Source organism: Cariama cristata, unplaced genomic scaffold (genome assembly GCF_000690535.1).
Source record: "Cariama cristata isolate BGI_N322 unplaced genomic scaffold, ASM69053v1 scaffold14331, whole genome shotgun sequence".
Taxonomy (NCBI): domain Eukaryota; kingdom Metazoa; phylum Chordata; class Aves; order Cariamiformes; family Cariamidae; genus Cariama; species Cariama cristata.
Genome location: NW_009598828.1, coordinates 8816 through 36391, shown reverse-complemented (window position 1 = coordinate 36391; position 27576 = coordinate 8816). Strand labels below are relative to the sequence as shown.

At 47.6% G+C, this 27576-nt stretch overlaps 1 protein-coding gene across 1 annotated transcript; it reads left to right on the top strand.

Moving 5' to 3' along the window:
- Positions 1–720: 720 nt before the first annotated feature.
- On the top strand, positions 721–26406 carry BOK (BCL2-related ovarian killer). The gene is made up of 6 exons (XM_009709451.1): positions 721–935; positions 4891–5019; positions 12613–12776; positions 17848–17979; positions 19776–19781; positions 26397–26406. Exons 1-4 carry the CDS (start codon positions 755–757, stop codon positions 17971–17973), a joined length of 600 nt encoding a protein of 199 aa, XP_009707753.1. The 5' UTR covers positions 721–754; the 3' UTR covers positions 17974–17979; positions 19776–19781; positions 26397–26406.
- Positions 26407–27576: the final 1170 nt, after the last annotated feature.

The following is a 27576-nucleotide window of genomic DNA, read 5'->3' as shown; positions in this document are numbered from 1 at the left end:
GGGGGGTGGGGGGAGGAGAAAAAGAAGTGGCAGGACCAAAACCTAAACTGAGAATGTGGTAAACTCTCTCCATCAAGACATTTCAAATGCTCCCACACCCCTGTTCTTGTGATAGTGCCATTTCTTCAGAAAGATCCATGACCTACTGAGCTGGAATGTCTGTTGACATCTGGTTGAGGTTACTGTAGTTGGTATTTGGGATTCAGTTTTTTTTTTTTCCAGTTTAATTGAAACAAGCTGAGATTGTCTACACATTCTATGAATTGTTTCCACGCTCTGATCATCTAGTCTCTCTGAAGGGTAATTGTAGGACTGCCGAATCCAAACTGGAAAAGAGGAAACACCTTGATAGTTCAAAACGGCAGCCCTTCTGTGGGTCATGCTGCCAGTGAAAGTCAGAGCGGCTGAAAGATGGAAGACTTTGCCCCTCATCTGTAAGATGCACCGAGACAGATGTTTTGCAAATATGACACTATTGACTTTAGCATAACTGTAAGGTATAATACTTGGGCTTTGGATTTACATCTTTGCAATGCTAGAGGACTTACAGATGCTTTTATTTACCAGGTAAAATGAAAAACTGGCCTTTTGAGAACAGCTGCTGGGAGCTGTGACAAACCAAGAGAGCAGAGGATTACTACACAGCTCCTGCAGATTCTCATCTAAGGCATCGGCTCAGCCTTTCAGCAAGCGTACGCTGAGGTGTGGGTTCAGTGAAGTGCTACGCCGTTCCTCAGTCTTTGCTGCAGAGGTGATGGAGGTTTTTGACAGGTCTCCCACTGACAAGGAGCTTGTGTCCCAAGCCAAGGCTCTCTGCAGGGACTACATAAACTCGAGGCTAATTCGAGCTGGCGTCAGCTGGAGCAAACCTGAGTACAATGCACCCGTGCCTGGCGGTAAGCTGGCCGAGGTGTCCACCATACTGCTGCGACTAGGTAAGTCCCTGCAGGTATGGGTGGGAACTGAAACTATATGGAGCAATTCAGACCAGGCTAAGGTTTCTGGAACTGATGAGTGCCAAGAGGCTTTTCATGTGATGATATAGAGGTTTTTCTTCTCTGCTTTGGGCATTTAGATTTGGTTTTGGTCATCTTCCCTAAACAGACCGTTTACTTGCATTTCCTCAGTCCCTCAGAGCACTGCTCAGCACAGTGTTTCTGCAGAGCTACTTTTTTCTGAGGACTTGCAACAACTTAAAAACATGATGCAGTCCAAGAAAGCCCAACAGCAAACTAATTTTATCTGCATAAGACTCCAGCTGTTTAAGTTTTCACTGTAGTTTCAGTAGTCTTTCTCGGCTTGGCATCTTAACAGGTCTTGCAGTGTTTTCTCCAGACGCAGGTGACTTGGCTGCCATGACACAACCCAAGCTGGCATCTAGTAGAGTACTGCTACCTCTAGACTTAGGCTTCACCACTTGCTCGCCCAGCTGCAAGGACATTTAATTTGGAGGTAGTTGCGTAGACCATGTGCGTTGGAGATTTTATAAAAAGCCACTTTTCAGTGACAGTGTTGTGACAGTGTGTTTAATTTTCCTTTGCCTACCTTAATCATTCAGCAAGGCATGAGTTTTCTTGCTTTTTCTTGGAGCAAGAAGGAGTTGGCTAATGTTGCCTGGCATTCAGTGCCCAAGCTCGCCAGCCACTCTGACGGACGGATGACTGCTGGGGCTGCAGGGAGAGCGGTTTGAAGGCCATGCTTGTAGGCTGCTACATGAAGACTTGCTCTGGAGCTGTGTTTGTACCAGGAGCACCCTCTAAATGCTGACAGTTGCCTGGCCTTTTGCTTTAGGTTTTAGCCTCCTGCGTGCTCAAATCTAGCCATTTGTCTTTTGGGATCCTGACGCCCTCGTTCTTGGAAGTTGCTTCCAACGTCCCTCTTTGCCTGCAGGCTGGTATATTAGTTCACATCTGGCTTGGAAGCTGCTACTAGCATTTGCATCTGATTTAATTACACCAAAGTTCAGATAAGTCTGGTGAAGTAACCTTTAGATGGGCCTAACAAACTCAGGACCCAGGCTGGTCTCCCCACTATTTCCCCTTTCATTCAACTTCTGTTTGATATTATCCCAAATTTCTTTTTAAGGCATAGCTGTGTTTCATTTAACTGATGGGTTTTTTTCATTCTTTTTCACTTTTTCTATCCTATGGTGACTTTACTGATATCTTTGTTTCCAGTGGTTGTTTGGTCTCTGGGATTTTTTTGTTCTTGTCAATCTCACTGCCTTTTTGTCCTCCGTTTCTTCTCTGCCTGGGTTGGGGGTTGAGATTTGTTTGCTTTCAACCAGATCTTCTGTGGGTGGCCAGGAGCATGTTAAAGGGCAAGCAAGTGGCAGACTGGATCTGAAGGCGTCTCCTGGATGACTCTCCTGTTACTTATTCATGTCCAGATGGAAATATTTGGCTGATAGTCCCAGGAACTTGGTGCCTTCTCTGAGCAAATCTGTTTGGAGAGTGCCATGTGGTACCCATGCAACACAAAGGGTAGGCAGTCCTCCTTATTAGGATGGAGAGCTGTTTCTGTCCTGTTTGTTCAGAAACTCCACCTGCCACATGGCCTGTCCCTTTCTTTTCCCCTTTGCTGCTAGAACCAGTACAAGGCCAAATGGTGTCCAACCACCCACCAGGAACGGTAGTTCTTAGCTGCTTACTAAGCAGTGCAACAAGCCAGACCAGTTTTTTTCTCTGTGAAAGTGCTGAGAAGCCTGCAGAGATGAGAAGCTGGACTATTTCCTAGCCCTCTTGCACGGAGAGAGTCTGATGAACTGGCTGATGGGCCAGCAGAGGTGCTGGGCGCAGGCGATACAGTTGCAGTCTTGGGGAGGGAGAGCCCATCAGCCCAGTGAGGTGTAGCAGCTCATTAGTGCGATTAACGAGTCAGAGGTGGCAAAACTTAATGGTATGGCCAAATGGGACACCCCAGACCAACCTGCCATATGTGTCAGAGGTCTGGTTTATTTTTTCTCTCCTGTGGCCAAGACCCAGACAAGTGCCCTTTCACCACTGCACTGAGCTTCTGCGTGTGGGAACTGTCACTGCTGCCCTACTTGTTGCTCCACGATTACTAGAGGAAGGAGGAGAAGGACAGAAATTGCTCTAAATGTTGCAAAGTGCACAGTCGGGCATCTGAATGTGGACACCAAAGACTCCTACGCTGCTAGAGAGGTCCTGGGGCTGTTGGGGCCAGGAGTCTCCGTGAGCCTGGGACTGCTTTCCTGTGATTTTCTTCGCTGCCCACTTTTCTCTGCCCTGTGCGGTGCTGCAGGGCAGGGCCCACTTCAGCAGCGTACGTGCCTAGAACCAAAACTTGATCCCATCCGAGGCCTCCAGGCGCTGGTTGTTGAAAGTGCTGATCCCAGCCTCCCTCTTGGCTGACCACAGGCAGGGCTATCCCTGTTGCCTTGCATTTACAGGGAAGCCTGCATGCTCCCTACGAGGAGAAAACAGCTGTTGAGTAGCGCAAGTAATGTCTTCCCCTTATCAGGCCTGACATATGTTGGCAGGGTTTCCTCTTGCTATCAGACTGTGTGGGACAATCCCACATACACAAAGGGCCCGGAGAGCTTATCCGTGGAATTCTGTAGAGCTGGGCTTTGCCCGTGCTATGCTGAGTGCCAGTGACCAGTTACAAGGTCCCGTAGCTCATGGCTCCGTAACAAGCTCCTGACTGGGGTGTCATCTTCCTTTTCAGTCCCCATCTAAATGAAATTTTCAGGAGGATCAGTTGCCCTCTGACTGGGGCAAGCCTTCTGGGTCTTGCAGTGGGATGTAAAGCTGTTGTGACAGCTCTCCTTTCTCCCCTCGGTGCTCCAGAGCACCCTTATGCAGGAGAAGGATGCAGAGTGTCCTTCTAAATCTAAACCAAACAGGACTCTCCATGCACAAGGGGCCTTGGTCCCATGTCATGTTTGCATTTTGTAATGCTCCCACAGCAGCTGTGCAACCCTCATTAAGTACCTGTGAACCCCCCTAGAGAGATAAATCCATTGGAAACTGAGCTTTATTCATTCTACTGCTCAAAAATGCTTTGTTTTGCTACAGAGGAAAAGCTTTACTGCTGTTGCCCAAGCTCCATAGCACAAACCTGTGGGAGGAGGTTCTCTGCTTGTCCTTGCTATTTCAGTCTTGGTCTTCAAGCTAGCCTAACACCTCCAGCCGTTTCCCAGCTGGGGAGGAAACAATGTGGAGGAGAAAGCACATGTCTGCACGTGTCGGGAACCTTGTTGCTGAGGAGTCAGCCGGGCAAATGAACGTCTCTTTAACCATTTGGAGGAAAGAAAGAGCTCCAGATTGTCACTCTGTGCCTGTGCGAGCATAAAATAGCTGAGCTGAGAGTCTCTTTGCTCAACTAATGTTGTGCAGCTCTGGGTGGATCCTTGGCTTTCATCAGCCTTCAACATTCTTGAGTCGCTCTCATCTTGAGGCTTTTTTGTACAAGTCTGATGGGATGTTGAGAAAGGGCGTATCTCTCAAAAGCTTATGTAGATGTACAGGCCTCCTTTTCACTTCTGAAGAAAAATGAGATGGCTTTACCTATCTGAGGCCTGTCACCTGTGTTGGAGAAAAGGAACGGCAGGCATCTAGCCTGGGAACATCATTTGTATCAGGGATTGCTGCAGCGACACCACTGGTACAGGGCCACTGCCTGTCCCCACTCCCTTTAGAAGGCACCTGCACAGGGGATATTAGGAAAGCCAGGCGCAGGTGTCAGGGGGTTGCATCTAAATGATCCTAAGCACTGTGCTGCCTGTTTAAATCAAGGTGGAGCTGGGGTTAAGTCTCTTTGGCTGAAGGGGTACGTGGGGTGGCCCCAGCTGTAATTCCTACATGGTGAGAGGAGGACTGAGCATTGCATGGTTCTGTGCATTGACTCCTGACTGTTTGTTTCCAGGGGATGAGCTGGAATACATTCGCCCCAACGTCTACCGGAATATTGCCCGCCAATTGAACATCTCGCTGCACTCAGAGACGGTGGTGACGGATGCTTTCCTGGCAGTAGCTGCGCAGATTTTCACTGCAGGTACTGTGCCCGGACAGATATGCAGACAGGGCTGGGCAGAAAGGAACAGGATGGAGCCACCTCTCTCGGAGAAGGCATGTTTCTGGGATAACCTGCAAGGTGGGGCCTGGTTTCTGGAAGGGCTGTGGGCAGTTTGGCAATGTGCCCTGCTTAATGATTTAATGAGAGCTCCTCTATGCTCTGTTGTTCTGGCAGGGAAATGCCCTGTTTTATTACATCCTCCTGGCAGGTTCTTGCTCATTCTAGAAGGCATCTCCTGCCCTTCCTTGTTAGGAGGTGATGTTACCTCATTGCACAGGGAGGTCATGCATTCCAAGCTTCTTTGCTCACCGTTGGCAACTGGAGAAGATTCATTACATGGGAGTCTCCCTTGTTCCAGCTCATGCTGCTGATACTAGGAGCCAGAACCAATGCATCACAAGGGAGTTCCTCTCCTTCTGGCTTCGTTTTCCCCGGCAATAGCTAGAACTGCAATGGAGCCTGCTGCTTCCAGTTGCTGCTTCTGCTTTCTCACACTGAGAGAGACAGGAGCCTCAGCTCTCAAGGCTAGCTGTTCCAGACAAGCAGGTGCTTTGAGCTTTCTCACTGCTTAGACATGAATGTTCTTCTGCTTCTGTTTGACTGGTCCCAAAGATGATTGTCAGAAGCAAAGATACGCTCTGTGCTGTGTTCCTGCAAGGGAACCTCAGCCTCCCCTGAAAACAGTCCCTGCCTGCAATTGGGAATGCAGTCTGTGGGAATCAAGGGAAGAGAAATGTTTTACGTAGAGATTGATGTAAGGCAAGTCCTGACATGGTTGTAGGTTTTCTGCAATACCTTGTTGTGTTGTCCATGGAAGGGACAGTAGATGATGTTACAGACTGGAAACAACAAAACAACCAACCAAAACCAACCAACCAACCAACAAAACCCAAAACACAACTGCCCCCCCTCCCCCAAACAAAACAAAACCAAAACCAAAACCAAACAACCACCCAAAGACCAGTACTTGCTAACAGCACAGTAGTGTGAAAGCACTGGATCCAGTGACATTGACACCAGAAGTGTCAAGAGGAGGCAATGATTCTTGTTACTTTGGGAGTAGTTGCTACAGGATAGAAATCCAGGTTTCTGCTGTACTTTCAAACAGGCGTCACCACTCAAAACCTTTTTATCTTCACAAACAGCTATGCTTCTTTATGCATATGAGCTGCATGGGAACCACTGATGCCCTGGAGAAGCCCTGTGCTGACATCCTGGGCTTCAGATCTGAAGTGTATTTGTGGTGGAGAGCACAGATCCTCTCCAGAATCACAAGAGATGACAAAATAGATCTCTGAGAGGGACTGCCCAAGCAGGGCTCCTGGCAGGTCAAACAGTGTGGATTTACTCCCTGGATCAGGGAAACTGGTGCTATCTCATGGGAAATGGATGGAACTGGATTCTGTAGCTAGTACCGCAGCTGTCAGCAACCTTTCAGAGCATGCCTGGAATGCAGATTGCTTTTGCCCTGGGCTGGCTTGGGAGGCCACATGGGCTCAGAAGGCAAGAGCTGAGCAAGTGTGGCAGGTCTGAGCGTGGCTGTGTTCAAAGTGCAGGTGCCCTGTCTCATCACTTAGTGCTGAGCTTTACTTTGCGTCAAGGCTTACAGAAAAACGAAGGTCAGGTTTGCAGGCTCAGGTGTTTGCATTGCAGGTAAGTAGGTTATCTTCTTAGATGACTATAGCTGACTACATCAGAACTGGCCCACCTCCAAAGCTGAAGTGACACAGGGAATTAAGCCAGAAAGGTAGATGGCTGCAGGTGGAGCAGACTGTGTGTGCTGCTGTGCTGTATAAACATGATGCTGGGGAGAAAGGCCTGCTGGCTCCTGGGAGTCCTGCTCTCACCAATGTATATTGATAGATTCATGGAGAGCTGCATTTTATTTTATTTTTTTTGTGTGTTCTTCAATTTCTCAACTCAGGAGTCAAGTGAAAAGTGTGGATGGTTTAAAATGTTTTTGTTGAAAGTCAAGCTAGAAACTGTAACTCTTGATTCTAAATGTGGGGTTTTCAGTGTAGTAAGAATGGGATCTGGAGTCACCCCTTTGAGGTTGGCAATGCTAGAGACTTTGCTCTGTATGCTCCGTTTTTTCTTCTTTCTCATCTCTGCCTCAGAGCGACTAACAGATAACCTGTGAGCGTGAAGCTGGGGTTGTGTATTCAATTGCTTTTATCAATTTGTTATTGTAATTTCTCTTGCTAGAAGGCTGCTGAGTGGCAGAGGGGGAGGAGTTTGCTGATTTTTTTTTTTTTTTTAAACATTCCTGGATCCCAACTGCAGTCTCAAGACTCAGCATTTAATGCTAAATCCAGCAAATAAGAGCTGGCTGTGGCAGCCAGACATTCATTCCTAATTTTTTTTTCATAGTTCAGAGGAAAGAGGCTCTTACTGAGCAAAGGAAACCAGAGACTCAAGTGCAGTCTGAGTTTTCATGCCAATTATCAATGGCTAAAGGATCTCAGCTTGTTTTTCACTGTCCAGTTTATGAAGAAAATAGCTACACTGCAGTGCCTAGACAGTCTAGGGAGCCCCATGAATCACTTGCAATGCCTTTCCAGCAAGGGAATGGGGGTTTTTGACCCTGTCTTGCTGGAAAGGCTTTCTCCTTAATCTTTTATGTGGCCTTCTTCCACACTCTGGTCTGGTTTGGAGTCTTCAGGTTGTAACCCTGGCTGTATTCACTTCCTGTCCACGCTGTCTACAAGTCTTGACTAAGCATAAGCCCTAGACAGACCTCTTGAGAAGGCGAGACTGAGGACATCTGGCATCCTTGTTGGTCCCACTGCATGGGTACGTTGTGCCGTATTTGACTTCAGAGCATTGTCTATTCCAGTTACTTCAGGTTTGGCTTTTCTCTGGTGTAGCAAGGGCAGGTTGAATCCCAGTTACAGCAAGACTAACAGCTGGGAATATAGGCAGAAAGCAAGCTGGTCACAGAGCATGGTAAGGCTTAAGCTGTATTTTGCTTCCTTGCTTCCATACAAGCTGTTAGTTACTCAGGGCGAGGAGAGCCCATCTGTGTGGAGACTGGCACCGCAGGGCCCTGACTTGCTTTGGATGTTGAAGGATCTGCAGCAGCAGCATCTCTGTGACAATACCGCTGGTTCTGCTCTGTGGTCTAAAGCTGCTCTGCAGCCAGCAGGAGACTTTCCGCTGACTTTAACAGGCTTTGGATTGGGGCCTGGCTGAGCTGGCATTTATGTTAGCTGTTTAAATAAATCCCAGAAGGAAGGGGTCACTTGGTGGAAAAACAGAAGGAGAAAAGGGAGATGTGTTTTCCTTTCCTAAAGGAAAGTTTCCTCCAGTTGGTAAGAGCCGCTAGGCATGAGAGCTCTCTAAAAGCCTTCATCCTGGTTTTGGTTTGGTTTGTACGCTTATCAGTTTTTAATCTAGGGTGCTTGGGCTGAAGTGAACCCTGTACAACAGGGATGCATGGTTAATGAGTTCTCAGGAGAAAATACTTTCCCTTGCAGGAGCAAATGCTGTTAGAAATGCATCCCACTACTTCCTCATTGCTTAGGCCTTTTGAGGTGAGCTTCCTGCCTTGTGCACGTCCCTCTTGGCTTCTTTCTCTCCGCCAGAGGAAAGTATATTGTGTCTGGCTGTATTCTGCCAGCTGTGGAAATATAGCACTTGATCATGTTTCTCTTAGGTCTGATTTGCAAGTTGGGCTTTGCTGAGTGGAGCAGAGGGAATCTTATTTGGGTAACCTTGGATAGCATGGTGCTCTGAGACTCTGCGCGGTTGTGCCTCATGGATTCTTGAACTCTCCCCTGGGGCAGGCAAGCTGATACGCAGCAGCAACACTTTCAAGAGCGGTCCTCTCCTCCTAATTCATTTTCCCCCGGGCTCGCCAGTGTTTACATACCTTCAGCTCCATGACTGGCCTTGAGTCTGCAACTTGTATTTCTTATTTTTAAAAATGCTTTCTAAGCAGCTTTTGACTTTTTCCATGTCCTTTCGTTCCATCTCTGCAAGCAGAATTTTCAGAGCTTTCTATGTTTTGATCACTCCTTTCTGGACCAGTTTTCCATTCCCTCTTGTTGTTTGCTCCTGTGCATGCTAGTCCACACAGTGGGAAGCTGTGAATAGATTGTCTCACTTGGTGATGAACGCCTATTTCACCCAACGTGGATGACAACTAGACCTTTTGAGGAATTTGGAGCAAGACAATGTGTCTTCTCTGCTCACGTGCACTGGCCAGATGCAATTCCAGCTTATGTCGAGGGATGCATCAAGCTAGCGTCACCCTGACCCTGGCCTGAACATCACAGGGGGCAGAGGCACTGCCCTTTCAGTAGATTCTGCTCCTCCACCCTTGCCAAGGGAGTCCTTGAGAGAGAAAAGTTAATGGAACTGGTGTCCCAGAAAAGTGCAGGTAGGGGCTGCTGTGGGTGGTTCCTCTGTCCTGCCCGGCCTGGGGCTGGGCGGCTGCTGGAGCCCTCCTGGGGCAGAGGGACCACCACAGGCATGGTCCAGCTTTGGTCTAGAGCAGCTGTTAGAGGTGTCTGCTCTTCCTTTGCTTCAGGGCTCCCGTGCAATGTCTTCTGCGAACAAAAGTGTAAGCTGTGCCCTGCTGTCTCCGGTGAGGAGCCCAGCCAGCTGTATGCATCTTCTGCCTCCAGCAGTGGCAAACAGAAATTTCCATGCAGAGAAACTGGGAAGGGATTTCCTTCTCTCCCACCTGCATGGCCCAGCTCTGCCAGTAACAGGAAAAGCAGACTGAAAGATTGGTTTGACCCTTACAGGCATGCTCTGTAAAGAGGAGGATAATGGGAAGTGACCGCTGAGCCCTTCACATCCATCACCACGATAAGTATCAGCCAACAGCTTGCCTTCTTTTTGCTGTCTGTGAGAAAGGGAGAGGGTCTCTGTCCATGTGCTGGGGAAGTGTTCACCTTGTGCAAGTCCTGCAGCAAGCACCGCTATGTAGCAACCTTGGCAGGGAAGCCAGAGCTGAAGGGCTTTCTCTTCATCCTCCCTGGGAGGAGATCCCCTGGACTGACATCTCTGTAGAGCAAACTGCTTTCCTGTGTATCAGGGAAATCATGGATCTGTTGAGCCTTTATCTTCCCCAGGTCGTGGATACCCTTTTCTTCTGTTAGAAAGAGAAACGTGGGTTTAAAACAAAGTTAATCAAGGCTGCAGCTGCCTTTCTCTACCAGGGTAACCTCAGCCCCCTTAGTCACTGCCATGTAAATATCTCAAAGCTAATGGACTTGTTTCAGATGTTTAAGAAAGAGCATCATCAGTAAAAGCTTGGGAAGAAGCCAGTGAACTCTTCCCTGGAATTTTGGGTAACTTCGGTTCATGTAACTCAAGATGCAAGGAGCCACATCTCTGCAGGGATAGAGAACTGTAAAAACTGACTTACGCTAAAGCTGAGTATAAGCCAGGTGAGGTTCTGGTCCAGGAGATTGTGGTCAGCAAGAGGTTAACCCCTTAAAGCCTCCTTCGTTGGGTGGAGAGGTCCTGCAACAGGACAACCTCTTTCGTGCCAGGAGAAGTCTGTCTAGTATTTTCTCATGTGGTTTCATAGCCTCTTCCTGGCTCGTTCTGCTGGCTGTCATGGTGACATGCAATGTGGGAAAGATAGATAAATAGTGTGAGTACCACACAGGCACACTTCCTGAGTGACAGCTCTGGGAAGGGACGCTGCAGGCCCTACTCAGAAAATAAAATCAGAATAAGAATAACAGCCAATTTAGCTATATTAAGAACTTCCTCTGCTCTTGGAAATAGTGCTGGTGATGGACAGAGTATCACAGGAGGCTCTGAGCTACTGCTGTTACTGTTGCTACAGAGCCTCACAAAAGGATCATCTGTAGATTTTGATCTTAGGTCAGTCATGAGTGAAAAATGGCTTTTTTTGTAACACTGAATGGATGTTCTTCAGTCTAACAAATCAGTCCTGTGGCTGACATTTGAACAGTTTCTCTAAAGTTTAGTACTTTTTTTTTTATTTAAAAACAAAAAAAGGGCAATTCCTAAAAGCGTTAGTGTGACTGTCCCTTTTGAGGCACTAAGTGGAAGGATTGTGAAAATGATCTGAAACCTGCACGTTTCATAAAGGAATGTGGGGAGCTCTGCTGCGGTGTGAACAGGTGTGAGGAATCTCGAGCTCCATCCCAAAGAGATGGGTCAGGGTGCTTGGGGATCTGGCAGTGTGATGAAGGAAAGAGGGAAACTCTTCATTTAAATTGTATTTAAGGGTTTGCTTTCTTAGCTGATAGATTGCTGAGCACATCCAGTTTTCTGATTGTGTGTTTAACCCCTTCTGGTCCTTAGATCTAGTGACTGAACTAATCTTTCCTTCCTCTTACCTCTTTTCTTTTTTTTTTACAGTTTTGTGTGGTTTTTAAATACTGAAACTTCACCTGGCTTCTGGCTACGTTTGGGAGAGACCTTGGACAGATTCCATAGAGATCTAACACTGTAAAATTACTTCACAGTATGCTTGTCAAATACTGCTATTCCAGATAATAAAGCAAGGGGGGGAATTTGACTTCCTAGCGGATCCAAAGGAAATCCATGTGCCATTGTGCTGTGGTAGTTCTTCTGCGTGGGTGCAGAAGGGTTGTATTTCCAGGTCACTGGTCCTGATAACAGCCTGATGATGGACTGCTGGCTGCAATGTTTAAGCATGGAGGATTTATACCCGGTGATGTTGGTAAAGTGTGGGGGAGATCCAGGGAGGCTGGCTGGTACCCAGAACCGAGCTGCAGCGCTTATCACTAGCACTAACAGGAAGATGACTGCTCCTGGGACAAATTCCATGGAGCATTTGCTGCTGGCAGGTCGGCCTAGCAGGAAGGCTGTTTTCTGGGAGATTAGATAACTGACTGACACTCTGTCCCTGCGCTGCCTTCAGTGGGATAGGATATGCAAAGTTAAGTATTGTAAGAGTGGCCAAATTCTTGAAGCTACCTGGTTTTCAGGTGGAGACTGAGGTGTACTCCTTACATCAAGGAAGACACCAACCCTTTTGGCACTGTAGCTTTGCCTCCCTTTTTTGCTCTTGTGCCATGGTAGAACTGACTGAAGATGCTTATCTTGTGTGTGCTTTGCATGTTACATTGGAACAGCCTCTTCTGATCTAAAAAAAAATAAACCAGGAATGCTTTGTTTAAAGGATGTTTAAGAGTTGTGCTGGTGACAAAAACCCCAGGTTGATCGAACTCTTCAAATTCAATCGCCTTCTGTGCAGCATGTGCATGGCGGAAAGTTAACGACAATATAAACTGTGGTGGTGCACACCTTCTCTATTCTCATGATGCCTTTGGGCTCCTTTCTCCAAAGCTGTGCAGCCAGTGCTGAGACGAGGTCAAACCATGTCCAGGTCAGATAATTTAATCCTGCTTCTCCAGGTGGCATTTTCCCCATTCCTGGTCCCCTAGTATTTCTTTTCCCCCATGGCGGACAGCATGCAGGACTGTGGCTGCACCTGAACTTGGAGCTGCAAGCGTGCAGCATGAGTGTGTGTAATGAAGGAGAGCTGTTTCCTTTGATTATTCAAGACTGAGCTATGTATCTGTGTGTGAATCTGAATGACCTTTCTCCTTTTCATAGGCATAACGTGGGGCAAGGTGGTGTCTCTCTATGCTGTGGCAGCAGGGCTGGCGGTGGACTGTGTGCGGCATGCACAGCCAGCCATGGTTCACACCATCGTAGACTGCCTGGGAGAGTTTGTCCGCAAGACCCTGGTGACGTGGCTGAAAAGGAGAGGAGGCTGGGTAAGAAGTCCTGTCTGATCAAGCTTGCTTCCACGCATGCAGAGCAGAAAATATCCCGGTTAATGGAAGTGAGAGTGGCCCCACTGCAGCTTGATGTAGGAACACATTGAATGAGATTCTCTTCCACAGCCCTGTGGCTACCGCTGTCCTACTTACACCTGTGCTAGACTCCACATGGCTGTGTTACTGCCTCGTGATCCTGTCTTTGACAACATCAGCTCTTCTGGTCCTCAGCTTTCCTGCGTAACTGTGCAATTCAATCCTGACGCGCCAGGGCCTCTTCTGTTCCTGACCTGAACATCTCTGGAGCTGCCAGCCCGTCACGGTGGGAGACTGTGAATAGGGGTCCTTCTCTTGGGCAACTCTTTTCTAGAAACTGAAGAAAAATGAGGCCTGCCAACTTAATTCTCCTGTCACCTGCCCCACAGTTCCCCAAGTCAAAGCTTAGTATACGAACATGACTTGCCACTGTAAGAAATTTTAGAGGAATATTAAAACCTGGTAGTTTGTGCCATTCCCTGACCTGACCCTGATGATGCTCCATGAATAACAACTTCTGATGTAGCTCAAATTGTAGCACACTTGTGCTTTGAAGGGCACTCATAACGCCCATCGACAGTAAGAGGGCTCGTGCCTCTCTCACTGGCCTGCTCTGAGCCTGTGGGTAAGGCATGGTGCTGCTCTGCGTTGGAGTGTGGCACCGTATCATATGGCTTTAAGCATCTGCTTTCTTTGGTTCTCTCTATACCCAACGGGAAGTACAACGTTCCTGTGGAGGATTGTTCAGAGTAAGAGCTTTCCTTTGGTGCTGTGGAATAGCTGGGTACCTTTCTAGTGACCTCCCCAGGAGACTGAGATGATTGGCTGGCTGTGTTAGTGGTTGGCAGCTGGCTGATGTACCTATGTACCAGGGTCTTTGTGCCTTTCTGGCAGGGATGTGGACACTCCTTGGAGCGATACAGCCAAAAGCACTTTGGTGTACTGCCTGGTAGATGCTGCCTGGAGCTAAATATTGCCATACGACACCACTGAGCTCATGGGACATCTTGTTCCCAAGGCAGGGACTCTTTCCAGAGTGAGCCACAGCAGCAAGTTCTCTTCTTTCCAAGAGGTGGTATTTATTCCTGAGCCGTCAGGGAAAATGGTCAGGCTCCCCACCCTGCACAGACTCAGAGAGAGGTGGATGTCTTTTTCCAAACCAAGCATTGCTCCTCTGTGCTGAGACTTCCCATGTGTGCCTGTAGCTGATTCAGTCACCTAGTTTCTCCAGGAGTGAAGGCACTTTTTTGACAAAGGGCAACCAGAAAAGCAGCGTTGTTCTGATTTTTGGATTCCTTGCATTTACTAAGAGTCATTGCCACCTTAAATCATCCCTGCCCTCTCTAAAACCGTGTGACTTTGAGACCAAATGAGTCAGGGAACTGTCTGGTTGGACTGAAAAGTAACCTTTGATTTGAATGCCCTGATCAGTGTCATTTTGCGTCCACACAAATAATTGTGCCGAGGTAGGTGAAGAGGATATCCTGGGAAAGCAACTGATTAAGTAGCACCAGTCCTACCTGTGAAATCCATGCCTCAGTATCATTTGAGGCTTACTTTAAGTGCGTACCTGTAGAGCTGGTTGAAATGTATTCCCTGAAACAATTTTTTCTTTGGAAAAAATCCATTTTCATTAAAATTGAAATGTTGCATAGGAACATGTCTCCTCCTGGTTTCCAAATAATTTTTTTTCTTTGTTTTGGTAAGACATGCACATGCATCTTCTGATAAGTTACCATGTTGTTTTAATTTTTCTATTACATTATTAGAGTTCAAAACGGGGTGTTTTCGATAGTTCCAAATGGACATTTTTGGAAAGCTTGTTGCATAGCAAACAAGACCCAAAACCCATCCCTGGACCAGAAGTGGTTCTTTGCAGCTGAGGAGATAAGTCCTGTCCACTGCTAGCTCCTTCTGTCGATCATCCCTCTTTGAATGGCCAGCACATTTCTGTTGGAGTTGCTGAACCTATGCTGCTTGCTTTTGGGATCTGGCCCTAAGAAAGAGAAGCCAATCTCACTGCCCCCAATCAAACAAAACAACTGTAAAAGCTGCTGGGTTGTGCTGATTACGGCCTGTCACAAGTACCCTTATCAGCAATTTTGGCCTGCAACAAGGAGATATTTTCCCTCTAGAAATGAATAGTTCCTTCAGTCTGGCAAAAGGCTGCTAATCCTCTTGCCATCTTGTGCTGTGCTTCCCTGAATGTTCTTCCTCTTGATTTAGGCACTGCAGCGTGAAATTTCCCAGCCTTGTTCACAAATGGGCCAGACGAAACAGCTCTGTTGTGGGGACCCTTTCATCTGCTGCTTGACCTAGCTGGTTGTTGGTTTGTCTTGGCACAGAGTCCTTGTTTCCCCTGGGCACATGGCCTCCGTCTCTTACGCATCGGCTCACGTTGAGGCTGCCAAGAGGAACCACCGTGCTCTGAGCTGTTTCAGAAAAGCCACTGTGGAGATCTTGGAAAGGCATTTGAAAGTCTCCACTCAGCAGTAGTTTCCCATACTGCTTCCATCAGGCTGGAGAAAGACTCTACCCCCAAGACCCTACCCCCCAACACCCAACCCAACCCTCTTAGGAGAAGCAAGACATGTCTTAGAGGCATCATCTCTCCCTGGGGAGGGTTTGCAGCCTCAGTAGTGGCTTTACAGTAGAATAGAAAGATTACTATTTTTTTTCAGCAGCTGTTGCGTGCAGCTGTTGCATACATACAAAGAGCATGCAACTTGAACTTGTTTGAATAATTAACAGGCCAAGATCAAACTGCCATTGCAACAGTTTATCAGTGCCTCACAAAACTCAAAGTCTTGTTTTATTAAGTAGCTTTGAAATTTTCAATTCCATTGTCTTATCTGGTATGCTTTATTTGGATAACAATAGCTAAGGCAGTTGTTAAACAGCTGAGCAATTCTGTTTATCTAAGCAAGCACCATGCAAATTTGTAAGTGCTTCTGACTGCAGCTCCTCTTGCTTAGCCACAGCGAGGTCATTGCCTTTGGTAGGGCATAGCACAGCTTTAATGAGTTCACACCTTCTCACCTGGAAGTTAAGCCTCTGCAGCTATATTCAACCCCATGTGGATATTTGGGCCTTGTACTGGTTCACATGAGGCACTAAAGCCCTTCAGAGCTTAGGTTTCTTATTGATCAGCTACCCTAACATCTGAATACATGTTCAGACAGGCGCCCGTACGTCATGACTTCTCTTGACTAAAGAGACAGCTTGACACAACTGTGTTTTAAATATGGCACCGTGCTGGTCCCTAAAATGGGGCAGGCTGAATCAGTTCAGACTTTTTTCAAACGCGAATATGGTGAGTTTGCTAAACCATTGCTGAAAGCATTTAGGCAGACCCATTTTACTTTCCTCCACAATACAGATAAAGTACGTGTAACCACCAGTACTACATTGCAGCATATTCTGTTATGTGCTATCTTGGCTGCTTGCTACGTTTGCCTGTGCCTTTGTAGCTATAGGCAACAGCATTTCCACACCTTGGTGTTCAGCCTCAGGAGCACCCCGTGGCCTGATTCAGCTTCCTCCTGTCCTCCTGTTTCTTCCCATCCTTGCATGCCTGTATTCATTCCTCCTGCAATCTCTACTTGTCAGTTCTTCTTGGGCTCAGCATCTCCTAATGCTCCCTGGAGAACAGTGGTGTGGGTTGATTCGGCGTGCCAGCCTTTCAGACTTCCTTGTGAAGGAGGAACTGCTGGAACTGCGTGGGAGGCTGTTGAGGCTGCCGTCAACAGATCTTTGGTCTGTAGATGATGGTGGAGTCTCTTAGTGTGGCTGTACTCACTAACCAGACACGGGGATTTGTCCCTTCAGTCCCTCTTTTTGTTTTCTTCTAATTATTCCCAAGGTTGGTCAGGCGAGGCTCACCCATGTCTTGAACACAGGTGGAAATACTGGAAAAGATTATTAGAGTATTCAGCAGCTCTCGTGTCCCGTTTTATGGGAGGAACATCGCAGGGTTGAGAGTCTGATTTCCCTCTGCTTGGTCAATGGGAGACTTGTGCCAGAAGGCAAACTTGGAAGACTGCTGAGCTAAACTTGTGAAGAAAAAGCTTTGGGGGCTGATGAATATTTGCCCTCCTTGTGACCTGATTCTTGTTCGCATTTTCCACGCAAAAGCCGTTTCTGAAAACAGCATCAAGTTGATGTGCTAACAGTGCACCCTCTGTTACAGGACTACAGGCCATGTCTCCTTGTGCTAGGCTGAAGTTTAACCACAAACTCAATTATATTGCTGGCAGAACTTTCATTTGTCTCCCGCACCAGAAGATGCAATCTTCTCTCTACCTCTGTCCTGTTTGCTTTACCCTCCAGATATTTTCCACCTTTTCCTCCCAATACCAGCTGAGATCCCGTCTTCATGAATTTGCTGGATCATTGTTATTTTTTATTCATTGCAGGGCAGCTTCTATTCCTGTTAATACTTGAAACCAGCTGCCCAAGTGATCTTCAAATCTGGCCCACGTGTCTGGGAGGCATCTCTGCCAGCATACATATTTCCACAAACAAAGTTTGCATTGCTTTAGATTTAAATTGGGGGTTGGCTTGCTTGAATGAGTTCCAAGTAAAACATTAAGGCAAGAGAAAAAGTGCAAGCAACTTGAGCTGATATTAAACAGGACAACCTCTGGGAAGCATCTTGTTTTACAGAAAAGGATGAGAATGCTCATATTGCCAAGGCTTCCTAGCCCTTTTGAAAAGAGGAAGAGAGTTACTTTTATTTAGCTGTTCAAAATGGAAAATGCTTGACAACCTTCCTTTAGCATTTCTTTCCCCAGGGGTGGCTGAAAAGGGGGATATTTCGCCTTGTTGATGCAGAATGAAGAAAGGGTATTTCGCAGAGCTCTTGAGCCTGATCTAATCACTTGCAATGCGTAGAAGTGTCCGAGCAAACCTCTGTGGGTGCTGTGGCAGTGGCGGTGCGGTGCCGTGGGTTGTGGGGCCGGGAGAGTCTGCAGCGGCGGCTGATGTGGTTCTGAGCATCTCTCTCTGATGATCTCTGTTCCCTCCTCATTAGGCAGACATCACAAAATGCGTGGTGAATACCGACCCCAGCCTTCGCTCCCACTGGCTCGTGGCCGCTGTTTGCAGCTTTGGTCACTTCCTCAAGGCTATCTTCTTCGTCCTGCTGCCTGAGAGATGAATCCCAGTTGCAGCCCCCCAACCCCGTGTCCTCCCCGGCTCCAGAAGCAGTGGTAATGGCAATCTCTGAAGAGGAGGAAGAGAAGAACCAGGACAAACAAAAGGCTTGTTCTCCTCTCCCTTCAGCTGGGAGCAGATGATCAACCACAGTCTCCTTTTTGCAGCCACAGGAGCCTCTCTTACCATTAATCCTTTCAAGAGTCTTGTTTTCCTGGGGGACTTGTTTGTGTGGCCTGGACATTGCCAGTCCCTGGGCACGCTGATTGCAGCTGTGTGCAATGTGGACAGTCAGACATCTGCTCCTTACGGCTGTGTTGCATGCTTATTCTAGTGCCAGGCGGAGGGGAGGAGGAAGGGGATATTAGTTGAAATGGGATAGAAAACAGGAGAGGATGAGAGTCCCTCCATCACTCCACGTGTTTCCCCTTTCAGTCCTCAGGCTCGCCTTGCATCAATTCTTGTTGTTACATTTGTGCTTAAAATCCAACTCCTCCTTTATACCTAACTCTGACTTGCTGGGCTCTGCCCTCAGCGCAGCACGGTGGAGGGGATAATGCAGCCGTGGGTTTTTAACACGATAAAACCAAACTTACTGTTGTCAGATGCTTCTCCCTGACATATCTTGGAAATCGGACTGAGTGGCTGTGTGAGGGGCAAGACTAGAGGGCAGTTGCATGGGATGCAGTTTGCAAGTGTATTTTGTTGATCCCTCTTGCTGCGCTCACATGCCGTTTCAAACAGCAGAGCAAGGGGCAACGCCTCCAAGCAACAACTCGGGACTGAATTGCATAATAAAGAAAAATGTTTTCTCCACTGATATTTTGTCAGAGCTAAGCATGTAAGTAGGAAAGACTGGGGGGCATGGGCAGGAATTAGGGAAACATTAAGTGAACTGTCTGGTGTTGTGAAGGGGGAAAACTGTGTCAAAAGTAGCTGATTTATGTTTCTCCTTTCATGTCTTCTTTGTGGCAAACAATAAAAGAAAATAGGTGGTGTTTCACTATTGCAAAGGGTATTGTATTTGTTTCCAGAGTTAAAAATTCCAAAAAAGGCCAGAACAGTACAGAGACAAACACTCGGGCCATGCTAAAAATACTTCAGCTTTTCCCCTGCTAGAACATGTTAACGTGTTAAAACTACAACTCGCCTGGTTCATGCTAGGAACTTAACTCACGTTGTTACCATGTCAGAAACGTGCTGTTTTCACCGACAGAAGCGGCGCCACGCTGCTGTTGGCAGGGGAACACTGTGGAGCTTCTTCGCTGCCAAAACCTCACGGGAGACACCCTGCTTGGTGTCTTGTTTCGTCGTGTTGCAGAAAAACACTGTTCTGGATTAAGAACATGTGGCATTATAGGAGTTTTTGCTGTTGAGGTTTAGTTTGGTTTTTTCCCCTCGGTTCCCTCCCATACTCGCTATTTAGAAGGACTTTACTGTTTCTGTCCAGAAGTTACAAATGGGTTTGAGCACAAAGCAAAGCTTTTACTTTTTGGTTATATCTGTGCGACAGGCTTTTCGCTAACCATTAGTAGTGCTGCTCTGACCGACAGAACCACTGGCAGAGGGTGTGTAGGTGGTTATACCCTTGCACGGTCCTGCTTTTGCCTGGGCTAGCCTTTTGCGCTACTGCTCTTGACTTATGTGTACTGGGCTCAGCTTTACCTGTAGTACTACACCCCACAGGGAAGGGTGCTTTACCAGCTCAGTCTACTAACATTTTTTTCAGTAGTAAAGTAACTGTGGAGTGAGACCCTTAAAAGACGACCGCCACCTGTCCCCATTCCATCAACAAGACAGAGAAAGCCTCCCGTTCGGTATTGAAGCTGTGTGCTGCCTCTGACAGTGTCTAGGCAGCCTTTGGCTACGCTGTTAAAGTTGGGGGGAAGGTGAGACTGACAAAGTTCCCAGTGTGGATGCAGCTGATGGTGCCCTGAGGTTGGCTCATTTTTGTGTTGTGCAAAGCTTGCAGCAGTTCCACAAATAAAACCAAATTGCCAAAGGAATATATATATTTTTTTTCTTCCTGACATAATTACATCGGCATTAGGGGTTTGGCTGGCACATCTCCCACTTGGGATTTTCTCCATTAGATTCCTGATAGATCTAGCTGCCGAAACTTAGACCAGGTATAGTGTATGTGGTGAACTAAACGAATCGTGCTTTGAGCATCACAGAGAGGATCCCCTCTGATCTGCAGGAGATGCAGTAAAAGCAGTATAGTTCATTGCAGGGGGGATCAGCTTTGTTGTCTTAAAGGAGCTTATGAAGTAGTAGACTCTGGATTTCTGGAAATACCATGGTTGTGGGCAGACTTTGACTTGGACAGTTTCGCAGCTCATAAAGTCCAGCTTGCCTTATCATGCCTAGTGTTTTATGAAGTGTATGAGCCTTAATGGAGCTAGCACAGTTGAACACTGGGACTGTCAGGACCTTTCTCAATTTCCATGCTGTTTTGAAATGTAATACTTAAGGCTCTGACTGCTTTTTCAGTAAACAAGTGATATCAGAGGGACGATAAAGGAACATAAGGAGTTAAATGCATGAATTAAGTGGATTTAAGAAAAAGATAATGATAAGCTAAATAAAGCAGCATTGCTGGAAAGGAATGCGCGTGGGTGGGAAGGGGGTTACAGAGGCAGGCAGAGACTCAGTCTGGAAACTGCTGATAATGGAGAGGTGGTGGAGCTACCCACGAACGAGTTTCAAACTTCTCCGGCTTTTGTCTTTCTTCTTGCATTTGCTAGTCCCTACAACACGCTTACTGGAGCTGAACAGTGTGCTGCTGGTCTTGCACTTAGTGTTAAGGCGGGATGATACTTTTCCCCTTCTCACTCCTCCTGCAATAACCGCATCGGCACCAGTCTTGCTACCAAAATAAACAGCAGACAGAATTGTGCACACCGCTGTGCATTTGGGAAGCAACAGTCTTGAGTCTCATTCAGCCGAGCATTTATGTCGTGTTCAGTTTTAGTTGTAATATTTAGGTGTTTCAGAGAACTTCCAGAAGTCCTTTACAATCTCAACAGCTCTGTGGCTCTGTGATTTTTCTTTTCCCTCTTCTCTTTTGGCCAGTCCTATTTGATGGGAGACATCAGGGTTGGTTGTTTATCACCCCAATAAACATTTTCCTTTTGTATGATTGGTGAAGGTCCTAGGAGTGTGTCTAACGTATTTAGCTGTTAAAGAAAACCAAGAATGCAAGTACCAAGCTTAGTACTATTATGCTTCTTCGTAGTGAAAGCCTGCCTGTTTTTCCTGTTCCGGCATCAAAAACTGAAACCCCCCAAACTAGCCATCTTGTGGTTTTTTTTCCTCAGTGTTTCCAATTATCTGCTTGAGAAAATTGCTTGTAGTGAAAGTTGTCTTCATTTTTTTTCTTTTTTTAAGCTGTTTTGGTCACATTGAGTGTTCTAAGTGAGACTTACCTGCGCACAAACTGTCTCGGGGAGGGGTGGTGGGGTGTGCTCCCTGTCCCCAACCACCTTTCGGTCCACCGCCCAATTTCATCCTCTTTTGCTGAAGGGCAGCAAAATGAGGAAATGGCATCTAAGGTATTTTAGTGGATGTGGAGTATTTTGCAGATGAGAGTGACCTGTTATTGCTGTGGGGAATGTCAGGGTCAGAGAGCTGAGCCTGGAGGAAGCTGAGCTTCAGCACTCCTTTTTCGCAGAAGAACTTGCTCAGGTAAGGATTATCCCACACACGTACCCCCGGCACCGTCTTCATTCTTGGTTTCTTTGTAATAGATCTACACTCAGTCAACAGAAATACTTGCTTTATCAAAAAGGTAGGGAGCAGAAAAGCCATCTTGGCTTGGGATTTTCAATGACGAGCATTTGAGCAATGCTTATCGTGTCCTAGACGTGACATTGCTTCAACCACAGCCTTACTTATACCTCTCCCTTGTCAAACATTGGCAGTAGGTTCACCTTCTTCAGAGCAACAAGAGAAACTGAAGTGGTCTCGCTCTCGCAGCAGATGTCACCCGTGTTCCTGCACTGCTCTTTCTCCTGTGAATGGAAAGAAAACAATCTGTGAAGCCCTTAATTTATCAGACTTGCATCTGTATTATATACTGAAGCACGGAACAATAGCGTCAGGGAGTGACATTGAGGTTTCCTGGAAAATTGCGGAACCAAGCTTCCGCATTTTCAAACTTCTTGTTTAGACCCTGAGAAAAATCTCTACCTATTATTTTTTTATTTATTCTCCTTTTAATGTGCGAAGTTTGCAAGTGGGTTTTTTTGTGCACAATTAAACTGAATATGAAGCAGGTTTCAAGTCTCTTAGCTTTCTGAAAAGATCAGACCCCTAAGGCATTCTGACGGCTTTGCCAGGAGCCCTCATGATGTGGCTCTCATCAACGTGTGTCTCCTTGAATTTCTTTACTGTTGTTGGGTTTTTAAATCTAGTATTTATAATTTTTAAGGCTTAAATTTGGCACAGATTAATTATTGTCTTAGGGCAACATGAAAACAATGCATGCCACTAAATTAGAGACAAGAAAACGGTAATTTAATGTACTGCTGGCAGAGGCTGTAAATTTCTTCTATGCAAGTGGTTTGACAGATGGTTTAAATACTCCCTCAGAAAAGCCTGTAACCTCTTTAACTCTAAACATTTTGACCCACTGGGATTATGAACCTCTAGCACAGCTGAACAGAGTGATCCTTGGTTGAACTTTACACCGTCACCCAGGACCTGGAAGTGCATTGCACGTTCAAGCAGAGTCTGTGGGAAATAGAGTGCTCCTGGGTCAATCACACGACACGCAGTCCATGTCCAGGCAAGGTCAGATGGAAAAAAAAACTTCCCCTCTCACAGAAGAAGGAAAAAAAAAAGTGTTGGGAAGGGAATTTCCAGCTTCCCTACAGGCATATTTCAGAGCTTTAGCTCAGAAGAAACTTCATTTCTTTTCTCTGCCCATAGGCCAGCAGACAGCACTAGAGCTTGTCTTCTCCATCACTGCAGGAGGACTTGACGATACATCTCTACTTAGGTCAAACACTGAATTGTGAAGCTAAGCTCAGAAAAAAAGCACTGAAGAGATCAACCCCCTGTTGTTTAAAATTTCCACTTCTGGCCCTATCTCATGACCTTCAGTCATACTTTTGTTAAACTCCGCGTTTAAACAAGATAAGCTGTGTTTTCTACCTCCAGAACACCCCCATCCCCTGCCAGAACCTGACTCGTGCTGGGCTTGATCTTGAGTCCCTTTCAGTCAACTGAAGGGCAACTGGTTTGGACTTTGGAGGACTATGGGCAGTACTGAGGACCTTCATTGTCACTAATCTGACGGGAACTGAGAGGTCTGGCCACTTGGAAGGGTCAGGCCCTGCAATAGCTCTCTCTGTCCCGCCGCACAAGGTACTCCCTCGCAGTGTCTTGCCTGACTTTGATTAGGCAGGAGCTGGAGTTCCCACCCCTGCAATGCAGAGCCATTCTCCCAATGCTCTTCTGACAGTGTCCAGGTAACGTAAAGCTACCCGAAAGTAGAACCCGAAAACCTCTCGGCGTCACCTTTTTACTCCTAATGTGGAGGTGTGAGTTGGGGGTTGCGCAGTAGCTGCCACGAGGACAGCTTGTTCCCGTTTCCCACCAGTGCTAAGCCTGGATTTTCTGGTGATCTAAGAAGGGGATTAAAAAAAAAAACCAACCCACCCCAAAATAGCCTTTTATTTTGATCTCCTTGGCACTTAAAAAGAAAAATTAAATCACCGTTAAGCTGCTAGAACATACTTTGCTATCAGTTCCTCAGCCAGGAGATGGCCAGACTGCCCTTTTTAACCCTGGCAAACTTCTGCCAGCAAAACCCCATGCCTGTGCTGTCGGACTTTCCCTCTCACCGCTTGAAGAGTAGGTTTGCTGCCAGAGCTCCTGGGGAAAGGTGCCTGACCCCCTTGGCCATCTGACCCAGCAGGTTGTTTTCTCTCCTGGAGAAAGCAACCCTTTCCAAAACACCTGGTGCTACAGCAGAGTTGGGTGCTACCCTGAACAGCATCGTACCCACAGCGATGGCCCCATTGCCCTTGATGAGGGTTCACAACACGCATTTGTATAGAGTGGAAAAGGAGAAAGCGTGACCGACGTTTGAAAGGGAGGAAATGACCCCAAAAGTGTTGTGTTTAGAGCCTCTCCTACCTGCTGTCAAGGTTTGGGCACGCACCGTTGGTACTCACCGGGCTGATGCACGCTCTGAGCCTTGACTTTGTGGCTGATAGTAGATTACTTGAAGCTCGGAAAAGGTGCTTTGAGTATCTGTGCCCTTGGGTTTTATGGCTTAACTGGAGAAGGAGAAGAGCACTGCTAAAAATACTTCCACGTTCAATATAACATTTTATCTCTGAGGGAGGGCAATGGATTCACAAAGTTGAACCGAGGCTGTATATTATTACAAGCAATAAACCTACCGGAGTCTGTAACTAGCTAGGCACCCTTCCCAAACCCTGCAGCACATCAGTGGGAAAACAAAAAATTGCACAGCAGATTTGCTTATAGATTTAAGCAGTTTAATAAGAAAAAAAAAAATAGAATGCCCTGTGTTATTATGACATTGCGTTCACGGCCTTGAGGTTTTCTGGATGGAGTGAGGAAGCTGCGTGGGGTAGCTGAGTGGGATGTCTCTATGTTAAGCACGTTAGTTTTTGCTACAGTGAGCTGCTGTGAAATAGTTATGTGGCTGGTGCTGTGAAGGCTGTGTAAGGAAGGGGAGGTAAAAGTCACAGTGACATTGCTGCTGCAGGCGGCGTTCCAGCATCCAAGCCGGAGGGGACAGCCTGGCCTCCAAGGGGACCGGTTCAGGGAGATGCTCTCTACCGGGTGACAATTTCAAGGCAGGCTTCAAAACCAGGCGGGCTCTCTGCAAAGCTGTGCCGGGGTAAGGCGTTGTGCTAAGAGCATCTGGCAAGAGTGGGCTGGAGTCTGAGGTTGTGCCTGCAACGGGTTCAGCCCTGGGGTGGGAGGGAAGAGCACTGCCGTCCATCGAGAGGGCTCGACGGGTGATGTTGTCCCCATCCCTCCATGCGGGCAGGCTGCAAGTCTATCTGTACTGCACAAGGACTCAGGGCGGCGTGAACGTGCCCTCTGAGGATGGAAAATGTTGCATCTGCATGAGTGAATGCTCATGTCTACTTTCTAAGAATGTCCACAGTAGAGGAGAGCTGGGTTGGGGTTCATAGTGTTCAGTCCTGAGCTTAGCACACGCTCTAAGCCTGCCATCAGAGCTGGTAGGAAGGTTGGCCCCTCGGTTTTGGGCTTCAGCTCTAGTTTTGGAACTGGAGCTGGAGGAGGAGAAGCGCACAACCGGCCAGGGGATGGGTAAGGCCATAGCAGGTCCCCAGGCAGGTGCTGCGGGGAGAAGGCGGCTTGGCACCCACTTCAGGGCATTGGCCCTTCGGGTCATTGCTGTGTCTCATGCCAAAGGGTTGTTTATATTTGCTACCTCCTGGGGCAAACACAGCTCCAGGGCTGAGCAGAAACAAAATCTTGGGGACACCAGGAGCCTGAACTGCCAACATGCTAAGATTAATTTGCAGTGACTTAAATCAGTCCATTTAGGAGTTCATAAAATGGAAAGCACTGAAAGAAAGGAGGAGGAAAGGCTGTAAGGAGAGCAGTGTGGTCTAGGAGTGTCCCATGGCTCCACAACGTACTTTCCAAAAACCCATTATCTTGCTAAGATAGCTTCTTATGAAGAAGCATTTGTTGACTGCATATATTTATGTCTGCAGACATAAAAATTTCAATCAGCCCTTCTTTTGAAGGGAAGAAGAGCAGCTGAGAAAACATTTGCCCTTTTTCAAAGAGCTTTATTTACTTTGAGGTCAGAGTGATTCAGCATGCAGGCACCACCCCGGGGGCTACGCTGCCCTTGAAGATGGGCTCGAGGATTATATCAAAAGTGGAATTTAACCCTGCTATCCTTCACTTAAAAGAGGTAGCAAAGTGCCTCCAATTTACTTTAGCAACTTCTCCAAGGACAGCGATGTCCTCAGGCTTTGAAAGAGTGAAATAGGGGGCAGGTTGTCTGGAGGAGGCATTCTGAGAGGTACTTGTGGTCAGCTGGAGGACAGGAGGACCCTTCCCCTGCTCGCAGGCTTTCCCCCGGGCTGCCCCGGCCGCGGTTGCCCTCTGGCCCATGTCTCCGGCAGGGCTGCGAGGCAGCACCGAGGGCATTGCCGGCAGCTGTCGGTCTGCCAGCGTGCCGACCTGTGCCAGAGCAGCCAAGGCTACGTGGGGGTACGGAGGGCTGCGGGGGCAGCAGGAGCAGCACCGCATGCAGATGCTCTTCTCTGCAGCATTCCCTGGCCTTTTCAGTGACCGGTGATGAACGAGCTACGCAGGAAAAAGCCCATTAAAAAGAACACAAAATGCACCTACCTTAAACTCTCATGCTGAAATTATTTCACCGTGCTGTGGTTTCAGTGTGACCCATTACCACTGCCAGTGCTGAACTTCTCCCATCCCGTCAACAAAAAAACCAAAGAGTGAAGGAAGAAAGGAGCACTGAGGGAGCAAACGGGATGATTTAACGCCCTACCGCTGAGCTGGAAAAGGCCCGACTCCTGGAAGGGATCAACCGGGACAGCGTAGCTGGTCTCTACCTTTGCAAGGTGCATCGCTCCTAGGCTGGCTGCATTGGTAGAGTGGGCTCAGTGCTCAGGTTGCCGGCTTTGGGCCGGGTAGGGGGTCCCGGGCAGTGCTGGTGCTACGGGCAGGCAGCACACCCGAGCCTCAGTGATGGCTGGTTGCCACGTGGATGCCAACGGGGACAAGAGCCTGTAGGTATGAGTCAGTTGCTTTTTGTCTCCCCCACTTTATCTGACTTTAAGTGTAACTTACAGAACACAATGCTGGTTTTAAATGCTTGGGGAAAAAAATTATGAATATCCACCTCAGGCTCTCAGTGCCAGGCTGCACGTGTCTGTCTGGCTTTGCATGTCCCTTGGGTGGCCAGGAGCCTCAGAGCGAGGGGTCGGACTGGGCACGTGGCAAAGCTGCTCGGAAGAGAATGAGATGTTGTCACTTGCTGGTGGTACTGGGAGACAACCGAAAGACAACTGTGCCAAAGCTGGCCAAACAAAAAAACAAATTGCAGGAATTTCACAGCAAGCAGGGAACAATTTCTAGCAGACAAACTGTCCTAACCCTACGGTTATGCTGTGTGAGGAAGACTAGATGAAGTTGCGGCTGCAGTGAGTCGGTGGCAGGCAGGGAGCTGCCTGGAGGAGTCAGGGTTCAGCAACACTGAGGGACACGAATCTTAAAATGCAGGGGAGCATCACGCAAGCTACCAGTGTGGCAATAGCACAAAACAGCCTCTTAAATTAATCCTGGTTATAAATGTGTGTCAGCTCTGCCACACCAATTTACCGTCCCTGCCCTCTACAGAAAACCGTCTCCCCTGGGTGCTTTGAGGGAGCTGCTTGCTTCCACCTCCTATTGCCATGTGGAGTTGGTAAGGGGCTCACGAGAAGGTGGGATGTGCTGCTGGGACACGGCTGTGTTAAGCCTCTGGCTGATGCTGGAAAACCAGCTCTTCTGTCTTCCCGCTGCCCGGCGTCGCACCCTGGCTTTGCCAAGTACTCGAACTCTCGGACAAGCG